Genomic DNA, 23,349 nt, shown 5'->3' with positions numbered 1-23,349 from the left:
GTCTGCAAAATACCAAACTTCTTTTCAAATGGTATTTCCACTTGTTTGGGTCAGTGACTTTACATTATGTATCTAAAACCAAACAACTACTAAACATAAAAAGGTCTAGAATAAACCCATCAGTGGATCACAATAGCTCAGCAGCTATGTACACATGATCATATAAGACGAGGAGAAGCAAAAACAAATCTAAGAGGACACAGGAGGATTCTACTGTTGACGTTATCTTTAAAGTTCTAGGTGAATTTCCTGTGGCATACCCTATGTGGTTACTGTATATGATTTTGATACACTAGATATTGTATATATGCCCACCTGATCTAGGGAAGGGAAAGAAAAATGAGGGTTTAAGATATCACAAGAAATGTATTCACTGCCTTATTATGTAACTGCACCCCCTTTGCACAACACCTTATCAATAAAATTTAATTTTAATAAAAAAAAGTCTCTGCTGGATACTCACTTCATGCCAAAAACCTGAGAAAGCACTAATATTTTCTTCTAGGATGATTCTAAAATACATCTATACATTAGAAAATATAAGGAGCTGGGGATATGGCCTAGTGGCAAGAGAGCTTGCCTCGTATACATGAGGCCCTGGGTTCGATTCCCCAGCACCACATATACAGAAAACGGCCAGAAGTGGCGTCGTGGCTCAAGTGGCAGAGTGCTAGTCTTGAGCAAAAAGGAAGCCAGGGACAGTGCTCAGGCCCTGAGTCCATGGCCCAGGACTGGCAAAAAAAGAGTAAACAAAGCAAAATGGGCTGGGTATATGGCTTGAGAGATAGGTAGGATGCTTGCCTGCTAGCAAGCATGAGGCCTAAAGCCCCAGTACCATCAAAAACAAAATTAAAAAAAAGAAAATATAAAGTGAGGGGCTGGGAATGTGGCTTAGCAATAGAATGCTTGCCTAGCATGCACAAAGCCCTGGGTTCGATTCCTCAGCACCACATACACAGAAAAAGCCAGAAGAGGTACTGTGGCTCAAGAGGTAGAATGCTAGCCTTGAGCAAAAAGAAGCCAGGGACAGTGTTCAGGCCGTGAGTCCCAAGCCCCCAGGACTGGCAAAAAAAAAAAAAAAAAAAGAAAAGAAAAGAAAATATAAAGTGATATGGTTGAGTATTTTAACCTTATAAGAATGGTTTCCCTGAAAAGTCTTACTATAAAACTAACCACTCTCCATACATCCTAGCCCTTTAAACCAAAAGCCTAAAAGGCTCATCTTTCTAGCTACTGTACGCCCCTACATATCAAACATCTTACTGCCAAGGATACGGATCCAGCCTAAACTACTCAAAATGAAAAGAATTCCTTTGCACAGCTGGATGTCGACAATTGTGTCCATTGTCTGTTTGGGCAAGGGTAGCGTGAAACAGTTGAGTACTCCAATGTCTGCATCTTTCTCAGGAAATACAACATGTAGGATCATACACTTGTTGATGAACACAAACGATGTGTTACTGTGAAATGATAGAATTCTCAATGACAGTAAGGAAATACCTAGGAAACAGAAAGATATTATTTCAAACTGAATGTTCACAATTTTACTATTGGTGAACTCTTGTAACAGAAAACAGGTAAAACATAAAAGAAACCACTCATTCCAACAGTTATTGTCTGTACCGATGCAAGCAAGTGGTAGAATAAAGATTGCCTACAATGTCGCTGGTTCCTTCTGTTTATGGTCAGAGTTAGAAGAGTCTGATTAGATTAGCCAATTTACCTATGAGGCTTAATAAGAACTATTAGACTTAACCTTATAATCTAGAAACTGCTTAAAAAAATAGAGAGAGGCAGTCTTGATATTTAGTATCTGCTCTATTCGGACAGGACATATTGTTAAGTCTACTGTAGTCTGGATCAGCACTGTCAAATAAACATACATGATTTAACATGGCTAGCAGTCAACAAAGAAACAGGTGAAATAATCTTATTTTGTACTACCTAGCTCATTATACTTGAAGTATTATTTCAACATCTATTCCGTATGAAGAATAACAATGAAACATTTTACTTTCCTTCTGAACACTAAATCTTCAAATCTGGTATATGTATCACATTTTTGTTTTTATGAGGCATATCACTACATAGAGTATCACAGTTCAAAGCCGGCCTAGGCAAAGTTAGGACAAGACTTGGGGTGGGGGGTGGGGGGAACAAAAAACTAAAAGCAAAAGGATAGAATGCTTGCCAGAAGTCAAGTTCAATCCTAATCACCATGGGGTGGGGGTGAGGGAGCTCATCTTTATGCCAAGGATATTATAGCTCCGTGGCAGATGACTTGCCTAACGTTCATGAAACTGCACTGCAAAAATAAGTGTTTTGAGGGGGTTGGGGATATGGCCTAGTGGCAAGAGTGCTTGCCTTGTATATATGAGGCCCTGGGTTCGATTCCCCAGCACCACATATACAGAAAACGGCCAGAAGTGGCGCTGTGGCTCAAGTGGCAGAGTGCTAGCCTTGAGCCAGAAGAAGCCAGGGACAGTGCTCAGGCCCTGAGTCCAAGGCCCAGGACTGGCCAAAAAAAATAAATAAATAAGTGTTTTGAAAGTACAAAAAAAAGGGGGCTGGGAATCTGGCTTAGCGGTAGAGTGCTTGCCTTCCATGCATGAAACCCTGGGTTCGATTCCTCAGCACCACCTAAACAGAAAAAGCCAGAAGTGGGGCTGTGGCTCAAGTGATAGAGCACTAGCCTTGAGCATAAAGAAGCCAGGGACAGTGCCCAGGCCCGAGTTTAATCCCCAGGACTGGCAATAAAGAAAAATAAAATTAAAAAAAAAAAAGAAAATTAAAAAAGTACAAAAAAAAATACTTTTTTTTTTTTTCCAGTCACTGTCCCTGAGCTTCTTCTGCTCAAGGCTAGTGCTCTGCCACTTGAGCCATAACACCACTGTCAGCCTTTTCTGAGTAGTTTGTTGGAGATGAGAGTCTCATGGACTTTCTGCCCAGGCTGACTTCAAATTTTGATCCTCAGATCTCAGCTGCCTGAGTAGCTAGGATTACAGGCTACTGCTACAAAGCTACTGTCACCCAGCTAATACATAATTTTTTTTAAAGTACAACTTTATTGGCTGAAACAGTAGAGTGCCAGCCTAGCAAGCATAAAGACCTGAGTTCAAATCCTAGTGCCACAAAAAAACTGAACTTTATTCATACTAACCATATTTCAAGTCTTAATGGCCCCACGTGGTGAGTGCAGGTCAACAATCCACACTGAACAACAATATAACTCTCCAATTTCATCTCTTAAAAATTTTATGAGATACATAAAAATATGTGACAGTCTGGTGACATAGGCCTATAATCTCAGTACTCTGGAGGCTGAGACAGGAGGATCGTTAGTTCAAGGCTAGCTCGAGCAACATAGTGAAAATCTTTCTCAAAAAAATATAAAGTACATGCTAGTGTCACGCATTTAAATATACTGAGCTGGACTTGGTGGCACACGCCTATAATTCCAGGTACTCAGGAAGGTAGAGATGGTAGGACTGCAATGTGAGACAGGCCCAAGGAAAAACAAAATACCTACTCCAAATAACTAAAGCAAAAAGAGACTTGAGATGTAATTAAAGTGGTAGAGTGCCTGCTTATCAAGCTTGAGGCACTGAGTTCAAACTCCACTACAGCCAAAAAAGAAAAAAGAAATTCACACACCGGAAGCACACCTGTGGTAGGTACTTACTGACATCTTGGTCTTCAAGGAGTTTTTCCAGGGTCTTCCCACAATAGCTGTGTAATACGGCTGCGTCACATTTCCCATCTTTCAAATTAAATTCGTATATGACCAGTTCATCATTTTCAGTAAGGGCAAGCAGTTTGGGCTTGTCTGTTGATCTGCTGCCATGAGAATCCTCCCAGACAAAGCTGGAAACAAGTATAGATTTATTATATTTTATATCCATAATCACAGCAATGGAAGGGCAAGGCAATTTAGTTCACATGGCCTTAATTCTGCACTCCGACTTGAGAATACAAACTGTTTTCCTTTCCCTTCCGTCCCTCCTCACTAGCAGAGGAGCTAAGAGCGGGTATTAAAAGGTGGGCACAGATCAAGAAATGATGCCTCTTTTTACAACTTAAATCCTGACTGGTATGTTTTTAAAAAAATCATTGAGATGTGCTAACAATCAAATATATAATTTATGAGGTGCCACTCACAATAAAAGTTTCCCAGGGTGTTTTAGAGGACTTTAAAAAGTAACGCAATTCATTGCATCTCTAGATAGTTTTAACAACTCTGTCCAATGGAACTTGGTGATAATGGAAACGTTTTGTATCCACGTTACTCACAGTAGCCTGTAAATAGCCAGATGTATGCAAAAGTACATAGGTAGTTCAATTTAGGAGCTATTTTTCTTAACCTTACCAAGTAGTAACCGCCATATGTAGCTAGTGACTAACATACTAGACAGCAAGTTTTTCTGATCTTAAAGCAAATGCCAATACTAGCTAACAAGAATGGCAAGAAACCAATGATGCTATCACTTCAAATTATAGTTGTAAAATAAAATTAAAACCCAAACCAGGCATGATGGTATCCATAGCCCTAGCTACTCTGAAGGCTGAGACAGGAAGATGGCTCAAAACTAGGAACCAGAGGCCAGCCTAGGCAACACAGTGAGTTGTCTTTAAAATAAATAAGTAAAAGGCTAGATATGGTGGTGTTCATGTCTATCACTTGGGAGGCCAAGGATAGAGGATCATGAATTCAAGGCCACCCTAGACTACAATGACTTTGAGGTCAACTGGGGCTATGTAACAAGATCCTGTACTAAGGGTAAATGAAAAAAGGCTAAAATCTGGAAACTACAATAGAAAGAGATTATCTAAATCTGCCGTGGTGATGTTTCACCCTCTCTTTAAAACCTTCCTTTTTTTTAGCCAAGCACTGGTGGCTAACCACTATAATCCTATTCCAAAGGCTGAGATGTGAGGATCACAGCTTGAAGCCAGTAAAATGCCAGACTGAAGATACAGCTCAAGTAGTAAAGTAACAGTTGTGAGCAAAACACCTGAGTGAGGCAATGAGTTCAAGTTCTAATACTGGCATGTGTATAATCACACACAAAAGAGGTGTGACTCAACTAGTACAGCGCCAGACTTGGGGGAGGGTGGATATCTAAAAGGTAGAATACTGTGATAAAATTAAAATCTACCACATGAAATTATACTGCCATATGGAAAGACGGAGATATTTTTCAGTGAAAATAAATCAACCATATAAAAAGATCTATATAGTTTGAGGAAAGTACTATAAACTTGTCCTTGTTTCCTGCTCTGAATTTTTTTTTTTTTTTTTTTTTTTGGCCAGTCCTGGGCCTTGGACTCAGGGCCTGAGCACTGTCCCTGCCTTCTTTTTGCTCAAGGCTAGCACTCTGCCACTTGAGCCACAGTACCGCCTCTGGCCATTTTCTGTATATGTGGTGCTGGGGAATGGAACCCAGGGCTTCATGTATAGGAGGTAAGCACTCTTGCCACTAGGCCATGTTCCAGCCCCCCCACCCCCGCTCTGAACATTTTAACTGCATTAAAATTTGGTTTTATTTCAGTAAGAGTTAAACAGCAGTTTTTGGTTCTCTTCATCTCTTAATTTCAGGAACTGATATCTGAATACTTGTGTTATTTGCTTAATGTCTTATCTCAATAGGTTTTCCTATAGGATACAGAGTTCTGTTTCCTTTACACCTAGCCCACCCCTTTACCAGGCAGCATTCATGATTACAACACAGCTGAATAAATTTCTACTGAGGTATGGCTCTTCCTAGCAAGTAGAGACCAAGAAAAGGCAAACACAAGTTGTGGCTGCCTTCACTGACTTACTCATCTCTACTAAGTGCTTTTTATAGGACCTGAAGATTACTCTGAGGTGAGATACTTCTTGGCTACTCCACATCTCAGCTTTTAAGTACTGGAGAATTACAGAAGTTTGAAAACTAGCCTATTAACTACATGCCTCTATGAGCCTTCAAATCATGGGCATCTCATATGTAAGAAACAGTCCAGGGCTGAGGGTAGCCACTTCCATGCCAGCCTGAGCTATATACGATGTATCTTGTCTCAAAAAAGAAAAAAAAAAAAAGCACACAACCGCATAACTATTCATTGAATAAATTCGATTCAGTGACAGTCAACCCAGACTTCTGAAGGGGGAAAAAAAAAAAAGGCTTGTGCAGGAAAATGTTATGTCAGTAACCAAAATTTAAGAATAAAAGCAATTGGGAACGCCGCAAGGCCGATTTCCACCCGGCTGCTTCTCTGCATGAAGAAAATGAACTCAGCAGTGGCAATCGCCCTGTGACCATCCACCTGTGTTTAAAGAACGAACTCCCATTCCAGCCACCGCCCAGGGGTCTCCGCCCACCCCTCCCACCCCCCACAGGTGGGGCCACAGGTGGGGCAGAGGGGAATGGGGGAGGGAAAGGCTCGCTTCAGCATCTCCCCCCCACCCCTCAGCTGTCACCCCTGTCCCGGCCCACACGTCCCCGCTCTCCCACGCCCCCACCCCCACGCCTCACACCCCCGGCCCGGGCACTCACTGCCGGAAGGGACCGCGGAGACGGCAGCGGCCCCCGCCCCGGCTGCCCGGAGCCAGGGAAAGCACTTGGAGCCGGCCCGAAGCCGTCAAGCTCCCCAGAGCTTCCTGCCCGCCGTGCAGCTGGGCTCGAGACCCCAGCTGCCCCGTCGCCTCCGGAGGGAGCGGCACCAGCAACACGGGCAGAACCCGCTCCATCGCCCCGCCAGCAGCCGCAGCGCCGCCGCCGCCGCCGCTCTGGCCCCGGACAGCAGCACTTCCGGCCCCGGGCTTCGCAGCCATCTTGGTGCCGCCGCGCTTCCGGTCACGTGCGCGGGACGGGCCCGAATCCGCGTCCTGGGCATGCGCGGTGTGACGTCGCTCACCCGGTTCGCACCTGCGGCTCTGGAACCGCAATGGCTCCCATCCCCACCCCCCAAGTTGGAGCGCCCCGGGCGCCACACCGGGCCGCGACTCAAGCTTAGCTACTCGAGAATGCTCGAAAGCCCGAGCTCAGCAGCCTCGGAGCAGAGCGCGGCAGCCGTTTCTCTCTGCTCAGCGACGTTCGCCTCCCCTCCTGGGTCCCTCGTGGGCTCCTGGTGGACCACGTGCGGCCCGGGCGAACCCAGGCCCTGCCTCTCTCCGCTGTGCTTTGGGCTACTATCGTTTCTTTACCGGCTCTGGAGCAAGGGTGGCGAGAACCAAAGTCTTAATTAAGACGGGTCATCCTAACTACTCGGAGGCTGCCGTCGCCAAGGATCATCCGTTCGAAGCCAGCCTGGACAGGAAAGTCTGTGGGACTCATCTCTATGGACCACCAAAAAATGCTGGAAGTGGCGCTTCTTGGCTCGAGTGAGTACTAAGCCTCGGGCACGGAAAGGGCAGGAACGGCGCCCAAGGTCGAGCAGGGCTCGAAGAAAAAGCCACTGGGGCAGGCAGGCATGTGGGGAGCGTCTCCTAGTGGCAGGACCTTCTTCAAAGGGCACTTGTTTTCTGTAGTCCACACATTGCGGTTTCAAACCTCTGTTGATGGGCCTTCTGGACCATTCCATCTCAAGGCCCCTTCCACTCCCAATTGTTTCCCTGTACTACCAAGCGGTATGCATTTCATATCTTATGTCCTTACTTGTCCACCCAGTCTGCAGAAGAGCAGGGTCTTTCTGTTGCTCACCAGTTACCCTCCTGCCTCATACACGGCACAGTGGATTCAAACAAGACACTATCAGTGTGTGTGGATAGATGCACATAGACTGGTTTGTCAAAGTGAAGCCAAACATTTCCTATCCCGAGGGTCGTTATATACAAATCTCTTGCGCTCAGCTAAGGCTAGTATCTTTATGTAAAAGGGCAACAATAAACCATTTCCCAGGTTATGTTTTTGTTAAGATATGACATCGCTTATAATAGGGACATCCTCAACACAGTGACTCAATGGACTTCATTACATCTAATTTACAAAGAAGTTCTGGCAATACCATTCAATTTCCTCTTTAATTATACCTTCAGCCACACTTTGTTCTTAGGCACATCATTTAGATTTCAAGGAAATGATATGAAAATGGTTTGGGTAGGATCCTCCAATATCAAGACATATGCAATGTCTTCAGACTCTGGATCCCTGTAGACAATTCAGTTAGCTTGGTGTATAATGATTAAACTTCTCGTATATTCCAGATCAGGAGATGCAGGCAAGTCTACAAAGAAAACAAGTGTTAACTGCAAACACAATTCCATTTTATAAATTTTGTGAGTTAATTATCTGACTCTTTCTAGCAGATAGTAAGCTCCTGGAACAGATGTTCTTTATGTTTTCACACTAGATCCTGGAATCGTCTCTAAAATATTTCTTGAATGAATTCAACTTCTAAATTCAACTTTTTAAATTACTGCCCTTCATAATAGCATTACAATGACCAGACACTTGGAGGAAAAAAAAGGTTTAGTTGAAGAAACAGGTACCAAGATGCTAACCTGGCTACACTGGTTCCTCAAATTAATGCCAGTGTCTAGAACAACTCCTACTAAAGTACATTATCCTCCATGCTCCTAGGAAAGTGAGGCGAGTGACAGAACCTAAATTAAATTTGCACAAGGGGCTATAGCCTTGTGCCCACCATCACTTACTCCATCCTGGCCTCCAGTTGTTGAACCAACTGTTTGTCCACATGGTGACAGAACAGGGGAAGAAGGTTGCTGGGAAAGGCTAGAGGTTCTGCCAGGGAGGCTGCAGGAATTCGGGCTATCTCCCAGGCAATCAGAACCACCAAGTCTGTCCTGGAGGACAGAGAAGAAATGCATTGGAGACTTTATATTAATACAGGGAATTAGGAGGAGCCAAAGTTCCATTACTACCGTCATGGTCCCCATTCCCAAATAGCAATTCAGTCATAACACACTGAATGATACTGAAACTTATTTTCCTATGTATACATCTTCCTGGAACTGAAAATGCAATTGTCCCTGTAAATGAAATTACAGACTTGGGGCTGGGAATGTGGCTAAGTGGGTAGAGTGCTTGCCTAGCATGCATGAAGCCCCGGGTTCTATTCCTCAGTACTACATAAATAGAAAAGGCCAAAGTGGTGCTATGGCTGAAGTGGTAGAGTGCTAGCCTTGAACAAAAAGAAGCTCAGGGACAGTGCCCAGGCTCTGAGTTCAATCCCTAGGACTAGCAAAAATAAAAATGAAAAGAAAATATAGACCAAGAGGAAAATGTAGACTAAGACCAAACAAAAGAGGCATGGAGGTAGCAATCAAGCCCTTAGTTCAAACCCCAGAACCATAAAAAAAATTAAACCTGGGGGCTGGGAATATGGCATAGTGGCAAGAGTGCTTGACTCGTATACATGAAGCCCTGGGTTCGATTCCCCAGCACCACATATATAGAAAATGGCTAGAAGTGGCGCTGTGGCTCAAGTGGTATAGAGTGCTAGCCTTAAGCAAAGAGAAGCCAGGGACAGTGCTCAGGCCATGAGTCCAAGGCCCAGGACTGGCAAAAAAAAAAAAAAATTAAACCTGGGTGCCAGTAGCTCATGCCTATAATCCTAGCTACTCAGGAGGCTCAGATCTGAGGATCATGGTTCAAAGCCAGCCCAGGCAGGAAAGTTTGTGAGAGTTTTTTCTCCATTCAACCACTAGAAAATTAGAAGTGGCACTGTAGCTCAAAGTGGTAGAGTACAAGCCTTCAGCAAAAGAGCCCAGGGACAGCATCCAAGCCATGAATACAAGTCTCAAGAGTGACCCCCCCCAAAAAAAAAGAAAACAAAGCAAACAAAATATAGCCTAAGAGAAGTGAAGTAGCTTCACCATAAAGTTGAATTACAAATGACAGAATCGGAACTGCAGGCCTCATACTTGGGAGGCAGATGGCTCTATCAATTGAACCAGAACCACAAACCCTAAAAAATGTATCCTCTGCACTTGGAGGCCTGGGTTAAGTGATAGAAGCTGAATGAAGCTGAACAATAGCTCAGAAGGCCTTCAGTTCAATCCCTGGTACCACCACAACACAGCTAACTACACTCAGTACTCAAGGAGAAACAACCATAAAATCCCTGTACTCTCTTCCCTCACACTTAAATATGCTACTCAGTAAACCTATCATGTAGCTCAACCCACACATCCCAGGGATACTAAGATAGTATTGAGAAGGCCTTTTTCTTACCAAGCTGTGTGATCACTGTTGAGTTCAAGGGAAGAATCCTGGGATAGCAGGTGTTCTCCATGACTCAGTAAGGCATAAAGCAAAGATATTCCAAACTGTAAGTAATATAAAGCCAGGACAAAGCGAGTTTACTATAGGCCGTTTAGTACTTTTAAAAAAAAAGGCATGTGGACACTGGTAGCTCATGCCTGTATCTTAGCTACTCAGGAGGCTGAGATCTGAGGATCCTGGTTCGAAGCCAGCCCAGGCAGAAAAGTCACTGTGAGATTCTTATCTCCAATTAGCCACTCAAAAAAGCAAAAGTGGTGCTGTGGCCCAAGTCGTAGAGAAGTAGCCTTGAGCACAAAGAGGCTCAGGACAGTGCCCAAGCCCACAACCAACAAAAAAGAAAAGCTCTATTAGCTTTCCAGCTAAACCACAGGTTCACATTTATCAATAGAGACTAATACTGAGGAGTACAGTACTGTCAAAGATTTACACTGGCTGGACAAAGAACTCTGGCCTTTCCAAAGGAAGCACTGCTTTCAACTTTTAGAAGCTTTCTTTGAGAGCTGACTAAATGTATACTTCTGACTCTACCCCCAAGAAATCAGTCTGTAGATCAGGAATGGCTCAGGGAACTCATTGAAGTAGTCTGGATGACATTGCCTGAAGAAGTGCAAGTGTGGGGCTGGGGATATGGCCTAGTGGCAAGAGTGCTTGCCTCGTATACATGAGGCCCTGGGTTCGATTCCCCAACACCACATGTACAGAAAATGGCCAGAAGTGGCTCAGTGGCAGAGTGCTAGCCTTGAGCAAGAAGAAGCCAGGAACAGTGCTCAGGCCCTGAGTCCAAGCCCCAGGACTGGCAAAAAAAAAAAAAAAAAAAAGTGCAAGGGTAAGCTAACATCTTTAGAGTGGAGTATGCAGAAAATCCACTACAATACTGGAAGATACTTTCAGAACTTATCTAGAATCTCATCCTTTAAAACAACTTGGGCTGGAAGAGTACAACTTGGTGGTAGAAGAAATGCTTAGCATGCACAAGGCCCTTGGCTTAATACCCACCACCACGAAGACCCTTTGTATTTTGCATTTATTAGGTATCAAATATATTATGACACTTAGACGTATGCAGTTTGAAAACACATGTAAGTTATGGTTCCAATTTTCTTACTAAAAGAGGTCTCTATAAAAGCTTGGAGATGACTGCTATAGAGGTGGCAGCATCAAGGAACCTGGTAGAAATGCAGATGTGTACTTTGTTTCCTGGCTACTGTTAGGTGAACCACTCTATATCATCACACCCTTCTACTGTGATTCTGCCTCACCATGGGCATAGAAACAGTCTGATCTTGAAAAACGTGAACTAAATCTTTCCTCTTTTTTAAAAATTAAAAATTTTGACAAGGTGTTGTGCAAAAAGGCTTTCCTCCTTTTTTAAAAAAGAAAAACAGTTGTGTAAGATGTGCCTTTCTATTGTCTGTTGTCTATTAAGTTCTTTTGTATGCTCACTAAAAGCTGGGAAGCATTGCTGAAGGTAGGAGTTGTGTAGAGAACACTGCCTCATTTATTCCTTTCCAGTGGTACCATTTAGAAAGCCATCTATGGGAGGAGAAAGTCTCCCAGGTATGTTACCTGGTTCTGAAGTACCACAGCAATCCGACGCTCTGAGGAGCCAACTGGCAGCAACATTAGCCCCTGAAGTCCTTGGAGAAGCTCATGGAAGGTCAAGTTTCTAATACATTTGCCCAGAGGTTTGAATAACATGTGTAGGGCCTGCAAGAAGATCAATAAGTACCTTTCCCAAACCTTCCTAGCCTTTCCTCCAACCTTGCCTTTAATCCCTTATGTTGCGTTAAGTACTCTCCTGGTAAGGAACCCTACACCACTCATCCATCCTTAACATTGAGCCCTGAAACACCCACCTGTTTTACAACGTCTTCCCTAAATGAAGTACATATGGGTGTCAACACTTACGCCTATCTTCTCTCAAATCTCATGGCTCACACTTGTGCAATCTTATGCCTGTTTTATATTCATTCGTTGCATCTGAAGACAATGCACTGCTCCTATAATATGATGTCCCCACTTGAGAGGGGGAACGTGCGTTCACTGCTGAGCACCCTGCTGACATCTTTAGGAGGAAGAAGGCGGGGCAGACCCCTAACCTATGTAGGAAACCATCGTCTTGTCCTCTCAATGCACAATACCTGGTCTGCCATGTCTCTCTGAACAAGGATGGGCAGATGGCGTATAATAGCCAGAAGAAGGCTAACAGCTCGGTCATGGGGAAGAAAGGGGAGCAGCCTGGCCACCAAGGTTTTCCCCTTCTTCACAGAGAGCACCTGCAGGAAGCTATCTGTTGCCTCCCTGCAGGGAAGAAGAGAAAACAGTTTTCAGAGCTCTACATCAAAAGGTCACATGGCAGGAAGGAAAAGTGGGTAACAGCAAGGCCAGTCCTTCCCTCCTTGGGCAAAGGTGGACCCTTCCCACACTCACTCCATGTTGTCCTGCTCCTGAATGTTTAAGGCCTGAAAGAGCTTCTCAACCTGGTTGCTCTTCTGCCCAGAAAAGCAGGGCTGTAGAAGCCCATCCTTCTGCTCTTCCTCCATCTCTAGTAACTGAAGGAACATCTAGGAAAAAGGGCAGAAAAACATTAGTTTTGGGAAATATCCCATCCTCAAAGGTAAATCAAAAGCTCCTCCTCGATCAGCACTGATGTCTTACCTTCTCAATTCGGGATAATACTCGAAGCCTCTGACTGCTCGCAGCTCCGGTTTCCTATGAAAAGATATGCTTTGGCCATCAGCCTTCTGCTGAGCAGCACAGGTCTCAGACCATCTAGGCATGGAGCTAGAAAGGCTAGACACAAGGCTAATAGCACTGCTTCCTACATTCTGTGTTACAAAAATCTGAACTCCAAAAAAAAAAAAAAAAGGTCTAGGAAGATAAAAGCTCCTACCTGCTCTTGAGTTCCATGTGATACAGCATCAATAGCTCGGCGAGGGCTAAAACATGTTGATACAGCTACCTGGCCCAAGGAGCCCTCGATTCGAACCACTGCATAAAAGGAGTCAGGAGAAGCATTTTGCTTTCCTCTTTCCACTCACATCCAGCCAGATGTTTGACCCAAGCCAGCATTACATCCTGGTCCTACCAGACTCATAAGCCTCTGCCTTCTGAATATAAGGTGTCACCAGCTTGAAAGTCTCAATTCTGTTCCTTTGTCCAAGTAGCTCTTCATCGGCCTGCTTCTTCTCTAGCTTTCGATAGTATTCCTGAAGGGTCCAAGGAAGAAGGAGACACAATATTCATCTTGATTCTTATCAGGCGGGCAGTGGTGGCTCACACCTGTAATCCTACTACTCAAGAGGTCGAGATCTGAGAATTATGGTTCTAAGCCAGCCTGGAAAGGGAAGTCCATGAGACTCCATTAACCACCAGAAAACCATAAGTGGATCTGTGGCTCAAATTGGTAGAGCACTAACCTTGAGAAAAAAAAAATCTCAAGGACAATGCCTAGGCCCCGAGTTCAAGCCCTACAACCAGTCAAAGAGAAAAACAAAACAAATTAGGATTCTCCTCACTCATCTACAGCGTTCACTTTGGACATGATCCTGGCACGCTAGCCCTCCTAGTAATTATTCTAAAGGGGCTTAAATCCTACTATTACCTGTTTGGAAGAATTCCATGCCAAGTACCTGAGGAGCCAGGTAAAGCTACCAGGTCTGATGAGAGGGTAGAGAACGACCTTTCTACATTCCTCATACCAAGGGTTCATACACAGCACACGATTTGTCCACCCACCTCCCTCGAGTCACATGGCTCCCACCCGTGCCTCGCTAAATCAGTTATCAGATGATATGGAGGTCATTATTGGCAGCTTTAAGTTCAGAACTAGCATGAGGACTGCATTTGTCCACAGGCATTTGGATACGTTTTATGTGTTTATGGATTTTCTTGGTACCTCTCACATCTCAGTAATCCTAGCAGAAAAAGAGGCAAGTTTTAAAACTCAGAAGAAGGTGTACATGGGAATAGGGTAATGGATTTCAGAAACAGCCTAGACAGTCTCGTCAAAACGGAAAAAAGGTGGACAAACGTCACAGGGATTTTTCTCCCCAAATAAAGGAGAGACAGAAGTAGGGAGAAAAGAGAAAATATCTTCCAACATTTGTTCAATTTGATAAATTGAGTATAAGATCCCTATGTTTTTAGATCTAAAAAAAAAAGGTGAATATGTATAGGACATTTCTAAGGCTCATAAAAATCTCTAGGAAATTGTAAATAATCCCATTTGGGTGAAATGTAGGAGCTTGAGATGTGAACTTCAGGAATATAACTCCGGCCAGGTAGGTACCAGTGGCTCACATCTGTAATCCTAGATACTCAGGAGATTGAGATCTGAAGGCTGTGGTTTGAAGCCACCCTGGGGAAGGAAAAGTCCATAAAATACTTATCTCCAGTTAGTCATCCAAAAAGCCAGAAGTAGAGCAGTGGGCTCAAGTGGTAGAGTCCCAGCCTTGAGCAAAAAAGCTCAGGGACAGCCAGGTGTTGGTGGCTCACGCCTGTAATCCTAACTACTTAAGAGGCTGAGATCTGAGGATTCTGGTTCAAAGCCAGCTCAGCAGGAAAGTCCACAAGATTCTCATCTCCAATTAACCACCAGAAAGCCAGGAGTGGCGCTGTGGCTCAAAGTGGTAGAGCGCTAGCCTTGAACAAAAAGAGCTCAGGAACAGCACTTAGGCCTGGAGTTCAAGCCCTACAACTGACCAAAAAAAAAAAAAAAGGAAAGGCTCAGGGACAGCCTTAATGAACTCCTGAGAGGTTGAGTATAAAGACCTGAGGCCTCCTACCTGACTCATTTGGATGCAAAGTTGTGACCTCGAGGCTCACCTGGTAGTAATAATCATCCAAGTGGGGGTTCTCACTCTGCAGCTGAACCATCTCAACTTTGATCACCCAGTCCTTCTCCTTGCGGGTCATGAGGCTAGCAAAAGTGTCTGGCTGCGGAGACCAAGGCTTCTTGACTGGGGGACTTCAAGTCAATAGGAAGATCCCTTTAGGCCCACCTACCCCTGCTACAGTGAACGTCCCAAGGAGTGGTGAACAGGAAGTGGAATGTTCTGGGAAGGATGAGAAAGGGTGTCCTGGAGGGCAATGGTTTGAGCGTTCGAATTGTGCACGGACTTTGGGGGGAGACGTGGCCACAAGCATGCAGACAGGCTCCTCTAAGCTCATGGCAAGGGCTTTTTACCTTGTTGTTTGGGTTTGCTGCTGCAGCTGCAAGATCCGTTTGTGCTGAGGGTGGAGCTGAGTCAGATGACTGGGAAGGCTTGAAAGGGAACAAACTGGGTGGCAGGAAGCTCTAGGTTCCTCCCAAACTTTCCATTCATTTAGCTCTAAGCTCAGTTGGGGACCCAAGGGGAGCTTCCATTAGGTGCCTCCCCCAATCAGCCAATAGTAAACATCACCACCCACCCCCCAAAATATGGTTTCCTACAATTTGACTACAGAAAATCGCTGTACAGCAGGAAAACTTAAGAGTGACTAACAAGCAGGCTCAGAGTCCCAGTCTCAGTCATGTTCCTGTGAGCTGACCGCACAGGTGTTTGTTAGTCTAATTGGGGTTCCATTCCCTCGTGTGAGAAAGATTAGCCCATGTTTCAGGTTTCTGTAGGTATTTTTCTGTGGCCTCTACCCTCCTTGGCTACCACCTCCCGAGACCTTTAGGACAAACTCAGCTCATTCTGCCACTGCAGTCCTTGCTCGAGTACCTGAGCCTCGAAGGCCATGTGGTCAGTGGGCTACAGTAGAGAGACGGGTCGGGAGAAGGCTGTCGGAGTCCAAAGTGCCGGGCTGGAGAGCTGGCACTAGAAAGTGCAGGCTGGAAAAGAACCAGTGCCAGATCATCCAGAGGCAGAGAGAGGAACTAAGAGGTGTCCTTGCCTGCCTCTCAATTCCCACTTGCCTTTCCCCTAACATTCTGCTGCACTGCTGTACCAGTAGCCAATTGTCAGGCCACCCAGTTGGGGCTCCTCCCCTTGTTTCAAGAGCTTGTCACCTCCTAAGCAGCATCTCTTCAATCCATGACAATTGGAGGGCTTGTGGGGTTTTTTATTTTTATTTTTTTGCCAGTCCTGGGGCTTGAGCTCAGGACCCGGGCACTGTCCCTGAGCTTCTTTTGCTCAAGGCTAGCACTCTACCACTTGAGCCCCAGCGCCACTTCTAGCTTTTTCCGTGTATGTGGTACTGAGGAATCGAACCCAGGGCTTCACACATGCTAGGCAAGCACTGTACCCCTAAGCCACATTCCCAGCCTGGCCTGTGGGTTTTAACACCTTTCATTTTTTTCTCTGTACCAACAGTCTTCTCTCAGGCTATATCTTCAGCCAATAGGACTGGGCTCAACTGCTTCCTCGGAGACACTGGAAGCTCTCAGAATTATCATTACATTCTAGTTCTACCCAGTGTTTGGATTCTTCCCGTGCAGAGCCATGTTCCTATTCTATAGTTAAGTGAGGCAGGTGATCCTTCCAGCCCCAAGCGGAGGTGGGGAACTGAAGTAGAACTTGTTAATCATATGTAACCTATCTTAGAAAGGGCTGGAGGTGAGGGGAGAAGTTCTAGACAGTTCCACGATCTTCTCCCCTCCTGCCACAGTACCTGGGTATTGGGGATGGCAACAAGTACAGCTGGATCCCCAACATCACTCTCCTCCAGCTCTGGAAATGGGACAAGATCCGGATCTGAGCGGTCGTCCTCTTCCTTCTCTTCTAATGGGTTCGCAGATTCCAGTTCTTCCTCAGGAGCCCAGGAGCCACAGAACTTACCTGGCCCGCGGCGCATGTGTGGGCCTGTAGAAGCAGATGGGGACTCTTGTCTAGGGGCTGTACTTCAGTAGCACTTCTGTTCATCAGCCATCTCTAGAACTACCTTTAAACCAAACCTCCGTTCCATGGGTTCTCCCAACCACTAAAGCAAACAGAACCCCACAGCTGCAAACACCCACATTCCCTCTTCAGTGGCCTCAATGAATACCACAAGCTTCTCTCTCCACCTGTTGTCCCCCACCCAACAGCTCCTTCCATTGCCTCTTTAACTGAAGACGCGCCAGCTGCCCTCACTCACTGTATTCGACCCGTGTGCTAGATACTTGGCATGCTGATGTTCGTCGAGTGAAGCTATTAAGGCTGTTCCTGACAATTCCACAAAAGTGGGCAAGGAAAATAAAGCTCGGAAAAGGGTCACTAGCTAGCAAGTGGATGCGTTTAGAGCCACTCTTGGCAAGGTGCCCAAACGCCTATGCTGACGCAGCCAGCAGTCTCTGCTCCCCTGCACTGTCCCGTAGATGCAGTAGCCTGCGCGCGGGGATACCTTCGAGGCGTTTCATCTTGGCAGGCTGGCAGTCTCCCTCCTTGGCTGTGCCCTCCGCTGGCAGAGCATGGTCAGCCTCTGGAAGGTAAACCTGGGACAGGGAAGAAACCCAGAGACATCTCCCTCCTCCGTTAGGAAGGGCAGCACGGCCTCCCAGTAAGGTGGTCACAGTACCGACTCAAGGCCCAGAGAAGCGAAGCCCTGCACTCTCAGAATGCCCTAAGCCCCCACCTCCCATCTCACCAGCCCAGCGAGAAGGAGCCGCTCTGCAAAGGGACAGAAATCAGGGACAGGACTCGGAGTGGGAAGGAGAAGCGCCCTCCCACAAGAATGTCACCAATGACACCCACCGCTTGACTGTGGCTCTCCTTTCCTCTGAGGTTAGCCATGGCAGCCTTGGCCAAGACCCTGCTTGCTGCTCTTGGCTTTAAAGGGCCAGCTCCTCCCCGCCCCCCCCCCCCCCCGCCTGCCCTCCCTCTCACCCATTAAAGGGCCAGCATCTCCTACTCCTGGGATTTGGTGGGAATATGAGAACTCTAATAAAGAAATAGGCAAGAAAAAAAGTAAGCTGCACTTTCAAACGTCCAAGTCTGTCAGTACAGTTCACTGGGACTAACATTTTGGGAGCAGGATTTCTGTGTTCATACCATTATAGGAACTTTGTGGAATTACTCCTACTTAATGCACAGGTTTTGCTCCAATAACGTTGGATAGAAAAGGCCTGGGTGCATTTTTTTTTTTTTTTTTTTTGGCCAGTCCTGGGCCTTGGACTCAGGGACTGAGCACTGTCCCTGGCTTCTTTTTGCTCAAGGCTAGCACTCTGCCACTTGAGCCACAGCGCCACTTCTGGCCATTTTCTATATATGTGGTGCTGGGGAATTGAACCCAGGGCCTCATGTATACGGGCAAGCACTCTTGCCACTAGGAGGCCATATCCCCAGCCAGGCCTGGGTGCATTCTAAGGAGGATTTGTTGCTAGAGCTTCAGGCAGTAGCACACTTGAGGTTCCACCAAGCACACCTGATGATGCTTGAACTTCAGTGGGTTGGATTAGGGGTTTTGTTTGTTTTGCCAGTCCTGGGGCTTGAACTGAGGGCCTAGGCACTTTCTCTACCACTTGAGCTACAGTGCCACTTCCAGCTATTTGTTTATGGGATATTGAAGAACCAAACCCAGGGCTTCCTTCATGCATACTAGGCAAGCACTCTACCACTTAGCCACATTCCCAGCCCTGGGTTAGTTTACATCTGTTACTGCACTCACTCTTGAGAAAGGGCCTCTGTGAATACAGAAGCCAGAGCTTGAAAGTAAGAACACTTGTATCCAATAACACAAACTTTTATCTTCTGAGCTGCTTCAGTAGAAGGCTGGTTCCAAAGCTCAGAAAAAAAAATTAATGGCAACAACAAAAACAAGTGTGCCAAAACCAAGTCGACTGCTAGTAGACCTATCTGAGCCTCTTCTAACCTCTTAGTGATCCTGGGTTCTGTGCCCACATCCTGTGTTCAACTGAAACTCATGGGACTCTGTAGAGTTTTTGAGTGAAATAAAAACTGTTAATTCCTCCATATCAGAAATGTAAATTAGAACCAGGTGTAATTCATGTAATCCCAGCTGTTGGGAGGTAGAGGTAAGACTGAGAATTCGACCTAAAGGAAGAAAGAGCACCTCTTTTGTACAATTACTTAAATAATTTTTTTAAAAGAAAGAGAGAAAGGGAAGGAAGGGAGGAAGGCCGGCCCTCCTTTTTTGGGGGAGATGGGGAAGTAGGTAATTACTAGAGTTTTAACTTAGGTCCAGGGGCTTGTTAGTTAAGTACTCTGCTATTTGAAGCATGCTTCCAACACTTGCTTTTGCCTTGTTTTTCCAGAAAAAAATCTTGAATTTTTCCCTAAGTTTGGCCTTAGACCATGATTCTTCTACCAGTGCCCACTGAGTAGCTGGAATTGCAGGCATAATCACCATACCGGGTCATCTGTTAGAGCCTTATTGTTAGGACTGAACCCAAGGCCTCAAAAACATGCTATCATATACTCTGAACTCAGGCAACAACAAATGCTGGAGGGGGTGCGGGGAAAAAGGAACCCTTCTCCATTATTGGTGGGAGTGCAAATTAGTACAACCACTTTGGAGAACAGTATGGAGGTTTCTCAAAAAGCTCAATATAGACCTACCCTATGACCCAGCCATACCACTCCTAGGCATCTATCCTGAACAGCAGGTCCCAAGATATCAAAAAGACATTTGTACTTCCATGTTTATCGCGGCACAATTCACAATAGCCAAAATATGGTAACAACCCAGATGCCCCTCCACAGATGAATGGATCCAAAAAATATGGTACTTATACACAATGGAATACTACATAGCGATTAGGAATGGTGAAATATTGTTATTCGCAGGGAAATGGTCAGAACTCGAACAAATAATGTTGAGCGAGACAAGCCTAGAACACAGAAAACAAAGGGGCATGATCTCCCTGATATATGACTGTTAAGAAAGGGAGACGGAGAGACAGTAGCGACCAGGTCTGTGAAACCAAAAACTGCTTGTCAAATGGTATTTCCCACAGGATTAGGGCAGTGACCCAACAGTATGTAACTAAAACCAAACAACTACTCAACATATAAAGGTCAAAAATTGACCTCTCAGGGGAATACAATAGCTCAAAAGCTATGTATGTACGTTCATATAAGACTACTGTCGACATATTGTCTAATATCGACATTACATTTAAAGCCCTAGGCGAATTTTCTTGGGCTTGGCCATGTGGCTACTGTATATGTTCTTGATACATTGTGTATTGTATATATGTCTACCTGACCTAGAAAAGGGAAAGAAAAACAGGGTGTAAGATATCACAAGAAGGGGCTGGGAATATGGCCTAGTGGCAAGAGTGCTTGCCTCATATACATGAAGCCCTGGGTTCGATTCCTCAGCACCACATATACAGAAAATGGCCAGAAGTGGCGCTGTGGCTCAAGTGGCAGAGTGCTAGCCTTGAGCAAAAAAGAAGCCAGGGACAGTGCTCAGGCCCTGAGTTCACGGCCTAGGACTGGCCAAAAAAAAAGATATCACAAGAAATGTACACACTGCCCTAATATGTAACTGTACCCTTTTTGCACAACACTTTGTCAAAAAAACTTGTGTTCAATTAATAAATAAATTAAAAATAAATAAGTAAATGTTAAAAAAAAGAAATAGAGAATGAAATCTATTTAAAGCTTAAGAAATAAATAAATGACTTTCAAACCCTCAAAAAAAAAATTCTATCAACTGAATCATACCCCTAGCCTTTTTTTTCTTTTTTTTTTCTTTTTGGCCAGGGTCTCACCAGACTTTGCTAGGGGTTGGCCTGGAACTTAAACTTCTTGCCTCCTTTGAACCCTGAGTAGCTAGGATTACAGATGCTAAATTGTGATCCCCTTGTGAAGTTCAGGGGGGCGGCGGGGGGGGGGGATTGTCCAAACACTTCCCCCTGCCTATCAGGTGTGTTGGCACTGAATTACAATCTAAAGTTCACATTATTTCCTCGATACCAAGGTCCTCTGTAGGCTCCTCCTTAATGTCTCCAAGTACAGATAGTTGTTGTCCTGGGATCATGATCTATTTATGGGTCCATACATTATAGTCTATGAGCATTTTGGAGGAGAGATTTCCCCAGTGTCTATCAGATAGCAGCATGCAGTAAATAACTATTGAGTAATTAAATGATTATTTTGAACACGGAGACTATATAGACAGACTAAAAGCATTTAGTCAAGGCTAAGAAGAACAAAGGCAAAAGCTTTGGGGGACACCTTTGTGCACGTTACTCTCATACCTTGTCAACCACCGGTAAGGCAGGAGTGGTCTAGTTCTTTGGATTGTGGTACCCGTGAAATAGCCCAAACATGGGGCGCCAGCAGGTCTGAGGCCTGTGAGTCTCACATAGTGTGCTGAGCTGACCCAGATCAGAGAAGGTCGGGGTAGGAGTGGAGGACGCGGCTCCTGAGCAAGCCAAGCTTCAGCACAATTCCAATGTCCTTCTTCTTAATGTAGCCCATGATACACTACTCCCGAGTGGAGTGTACCCTAAGTACCCTATGAGGCCAGAGCCTGGCTAACCAAAAGATGAACTAGACTTTGGAAAGGCAAATATTTACAATGAAGTAGATTCTTGGTAACCAAGTCCAAATGTGTGTTTTTCTGGAAAAAGGGATGAACTGGTTTTCTACTGCTGCTGCAATGGATTTCCATGGCTTAAAGCAATACAACCTGTCATATATCTCTGTGGCAGTCCAATACAAGTCTCAAGGAGCTAAAAGCAAGGTGTTGGGAAGGGTAGCATTCCCTCCTGGAAGATCTAGGGACTATATCCTTGACCTTGCCAGCTTCTAGAGGCTGCCTTCCTTTCTTGATTCATGGCCTCTTCCTCCATCTTCACAGTCAGAATATTGTATCTCTTTGACTACTCTGCTAGAACCACAGTCATGAAAAGTTCTCTGTCTTCTTCTTTTTTTTTTTTTCTACTACTGAGGATTGAACTCAGGACCATTTGCACATTAGGGAATACCATTTGATGGGGTTGGAGGCATGGTTCAGTAGGTCGAGTGCCATCCAGTGAGCAAAAACATCAGGTAGCAAGTTTGAGTCCTTGCTTGGATGAGAGAGAGAGAGAGAGAGAGAGAGAGAGAGAGAGACCCCTAGTCCAAATTTCTCTCTTCAGAGGATGTATGTAATTTCATTGAATTTATGTAAATGATCTCTGATAATCTCACCTCAAAGTCCTTAGCTTTAGTATACCTTATGCCATGAAAAGTAACAAATTCACAGGTTCTAGGAAAGACACTATGGAAAGCTTTGTATGTAAGAGAGTGGGGAGTGTCAGATACCAAGTTCAAATCCCAGTCTTGGACAAAAGGAAGAAAAAAAGAAAAACTAGCTCAGCAACATTAGGTATTAATAGTTTGTGGGGGTTGAGAGGGAAAAACGAGATAGGGGATGACAATGTTCAAAAAGAAATGTACTCATACCTGACTTATGTAACTGTAACCCCTCTGTACATCACTTTTACAATTAAAAAAAAAAAGAGAGAGAATTACAGCACTTGCCAGGCACTGGTGGTTCATACCTGTAATCTTAGCTACTCAGAAGGCTGAGATCTGAGGACTATGGTTCAAAGCTAGCCCAAACTCTTATCTCCAATAAACTACTCAGAAAAAGCTGGAAGTGGTGCAGTGGCTCAAAGTGGTAGAATGCTAACCTTGAGCAAAAAGAGGCTCAGGGACAGACCTTGAGTTCAGGTCCCAGAATTGGAAAACAAACAAAAACTATACATTATACATTATAACACTATCTTAGGTATGGTGAGAGGAGCCTCTCTGTTTATTATTTTATTCCACAAGACCTGTGGAAAATATTCTACTTTCCCTAGCTTAGAAATGGCCTCCACAATAGAGATTATTAAAAGTTCAACACTATGTAAAACGCAGCAAGTTGTTTGCTGTCTTCCTTGGGGGAAGTCCAGCAGAAACTCCTTGCAAACTGTGGGGATTTCCAAGAACTCAAGCCCCTCCCTGTTTCTACAGTACAATTCCTCTCTTTACTGTCCCACTCAGTAAAAATCCCTGGACTGGGCTGTCATGTAAAGACCTTATCACTCTTCTGGTGCAGTGGAATTCTTGCTCCTTCCCTTTCCTTTCCTCTTGTGCCACATCTCCATAATTTTTCCAGGATAACTGGAGATGGGAATCTCACAGACTTTTTTTGGCCCAGGTGGGCTTCAAACTTCCACCCTCCACGTTTCAACTTCCTAAGTAGTTAGGATGACAGG

At 44.9% G+C, this 23,349-nt stretch overlaps 2 protein-coding genes across 5 annotated transcripts in view; both read right to left on the bottom strand.

Moving 5' to 3' along the window:
• The window catches only part of Spg11 (SPG11 vesicle trafficking associated, spatacsin), a 55,455-nt gene extending 48,641 nt beyond the window's left edge, over positions 1 to 6,814 (bottom strand). For both annotated transcript variants that reach the window (XR_007208783.1, XM_048332286.1), the window contains exons 1-3: positions 6,537 to 6,814; positions 3,683 to 3,864; positions 1,276 to 1,500 (exon numbers count right to left, since the gene is read on the bottom strand). Coding sequence is in view for 1 of the 2 variants with exons in the window: in XM_048332286.1 (XP_048188243.1) it covers positions 1,276 to 1,500; positions 3,683 to 3,864; positions 6,537 to 6,814 (685 nt within the window). In the remaining variant the exon portion in view is untranslated. The remainder of the gene's footprint in view (positions 1 to 1,275; positions 1,501 to 3,682; positions 3,865 to 6,536) is intronic.
• Positions 6,815 to 7,876: 1,062 nt separating this feature from the next.
• Patl2 (PAT1 homolog 2) lies at positions 7,877 to 22,591 on the bottom strand. 3 transcript variants are annotated; one of them, XM_048332287.1, is made up of 15 exons: positions 22,320 to 22,591; positions 17,535 to 17,625; positions 16,824 to 17,014; positions 15,935 to 16,044; positions 15,415 to 15,492; positions 15,054 to 15,195; positions 13,315 to 13,435; positions 13,120 to 13,217; positions 12,885 to 12,938; positions 12,657 to 12,790; positions 12,368 to 12,527; positions 11,793 to 11,933; positions 10,176 to 10,270; positions 8,636 to 8,785; positions 7,877 to 8,205 (listed from the first exon to the last, which is right to left on the bottom strand). In XM_048332287.1, the coding sequence occupies exons 2-15, from the start codon at positions 17,548 to 17,550 to the stop codon at positions 8,187 to 8,189; spliced, it is 1,509 nt and encodes a 502-aa protein (XP_048188244.1). In that variant the 5' UTR covers positions 17,551 to 17,625; positions 22,320 to 22,591; the 3' UTR covers positions 7,877 to 8,186. The 3 variants fall into 3 exon arrangements, with proteins under 3 accessions (XP_048188244.1, XP_048188245.1, XP_048188246.1); XM_048332288.1 differs by lacking the exon at positions 22,320 to 22,591 and adding an exon at positions 21,358 to 21,478; XM_048332289.1 differs by lacking the exons at positions 16,824 to 17,014; positions 17,535 to 17,625; positions 22,320 to 22,591 and having other exon boundaries at positions 15,054 to 15,283; positions 15,935 to 15,949.
• Positions 22,592 to 23,349: the final 758 nt, after the last annotated feature.

Source organism: Perognathus longimembris, chromosome 23 (assembly GCF_023159225.1).
Source record: "Perognathus longimembris pacificus isolate PPM17 chromosome 23, ASM2315922v1, whole genome shotgun sequence".
In the NCBI taxonomy this organism is placed as follows: domain Eukaryota; kingdom Metazoa; phylum Chordata; class Mammalia; order Rodentia; family Heteromyidae; genus Perognathus; species Perognathus longimembris.
Note: the sequence above shows the minus strand (reverse complement) of the source record. Positions and strands in the feature narration are given on the sequence as shown.

Coding starts and splice junctions, on each gene's coding strand:
- Patl2 (XM_048332287.1), bottom strand. Junction 12,791..12,884: donor TATTATCCCGAATTGAGAAG/GTAAGACATCAG, acceptor CCTTTTTCCTAG/ATGTTCCTTCAGTTACTAGA. Junction 8,786..10,175: donor AACAGTGATCACACAGCTTG/GTAAGAAAAAGG, acceptor TCTGTCCTCCAG/GACAGACTTGGTGGTTCTGA.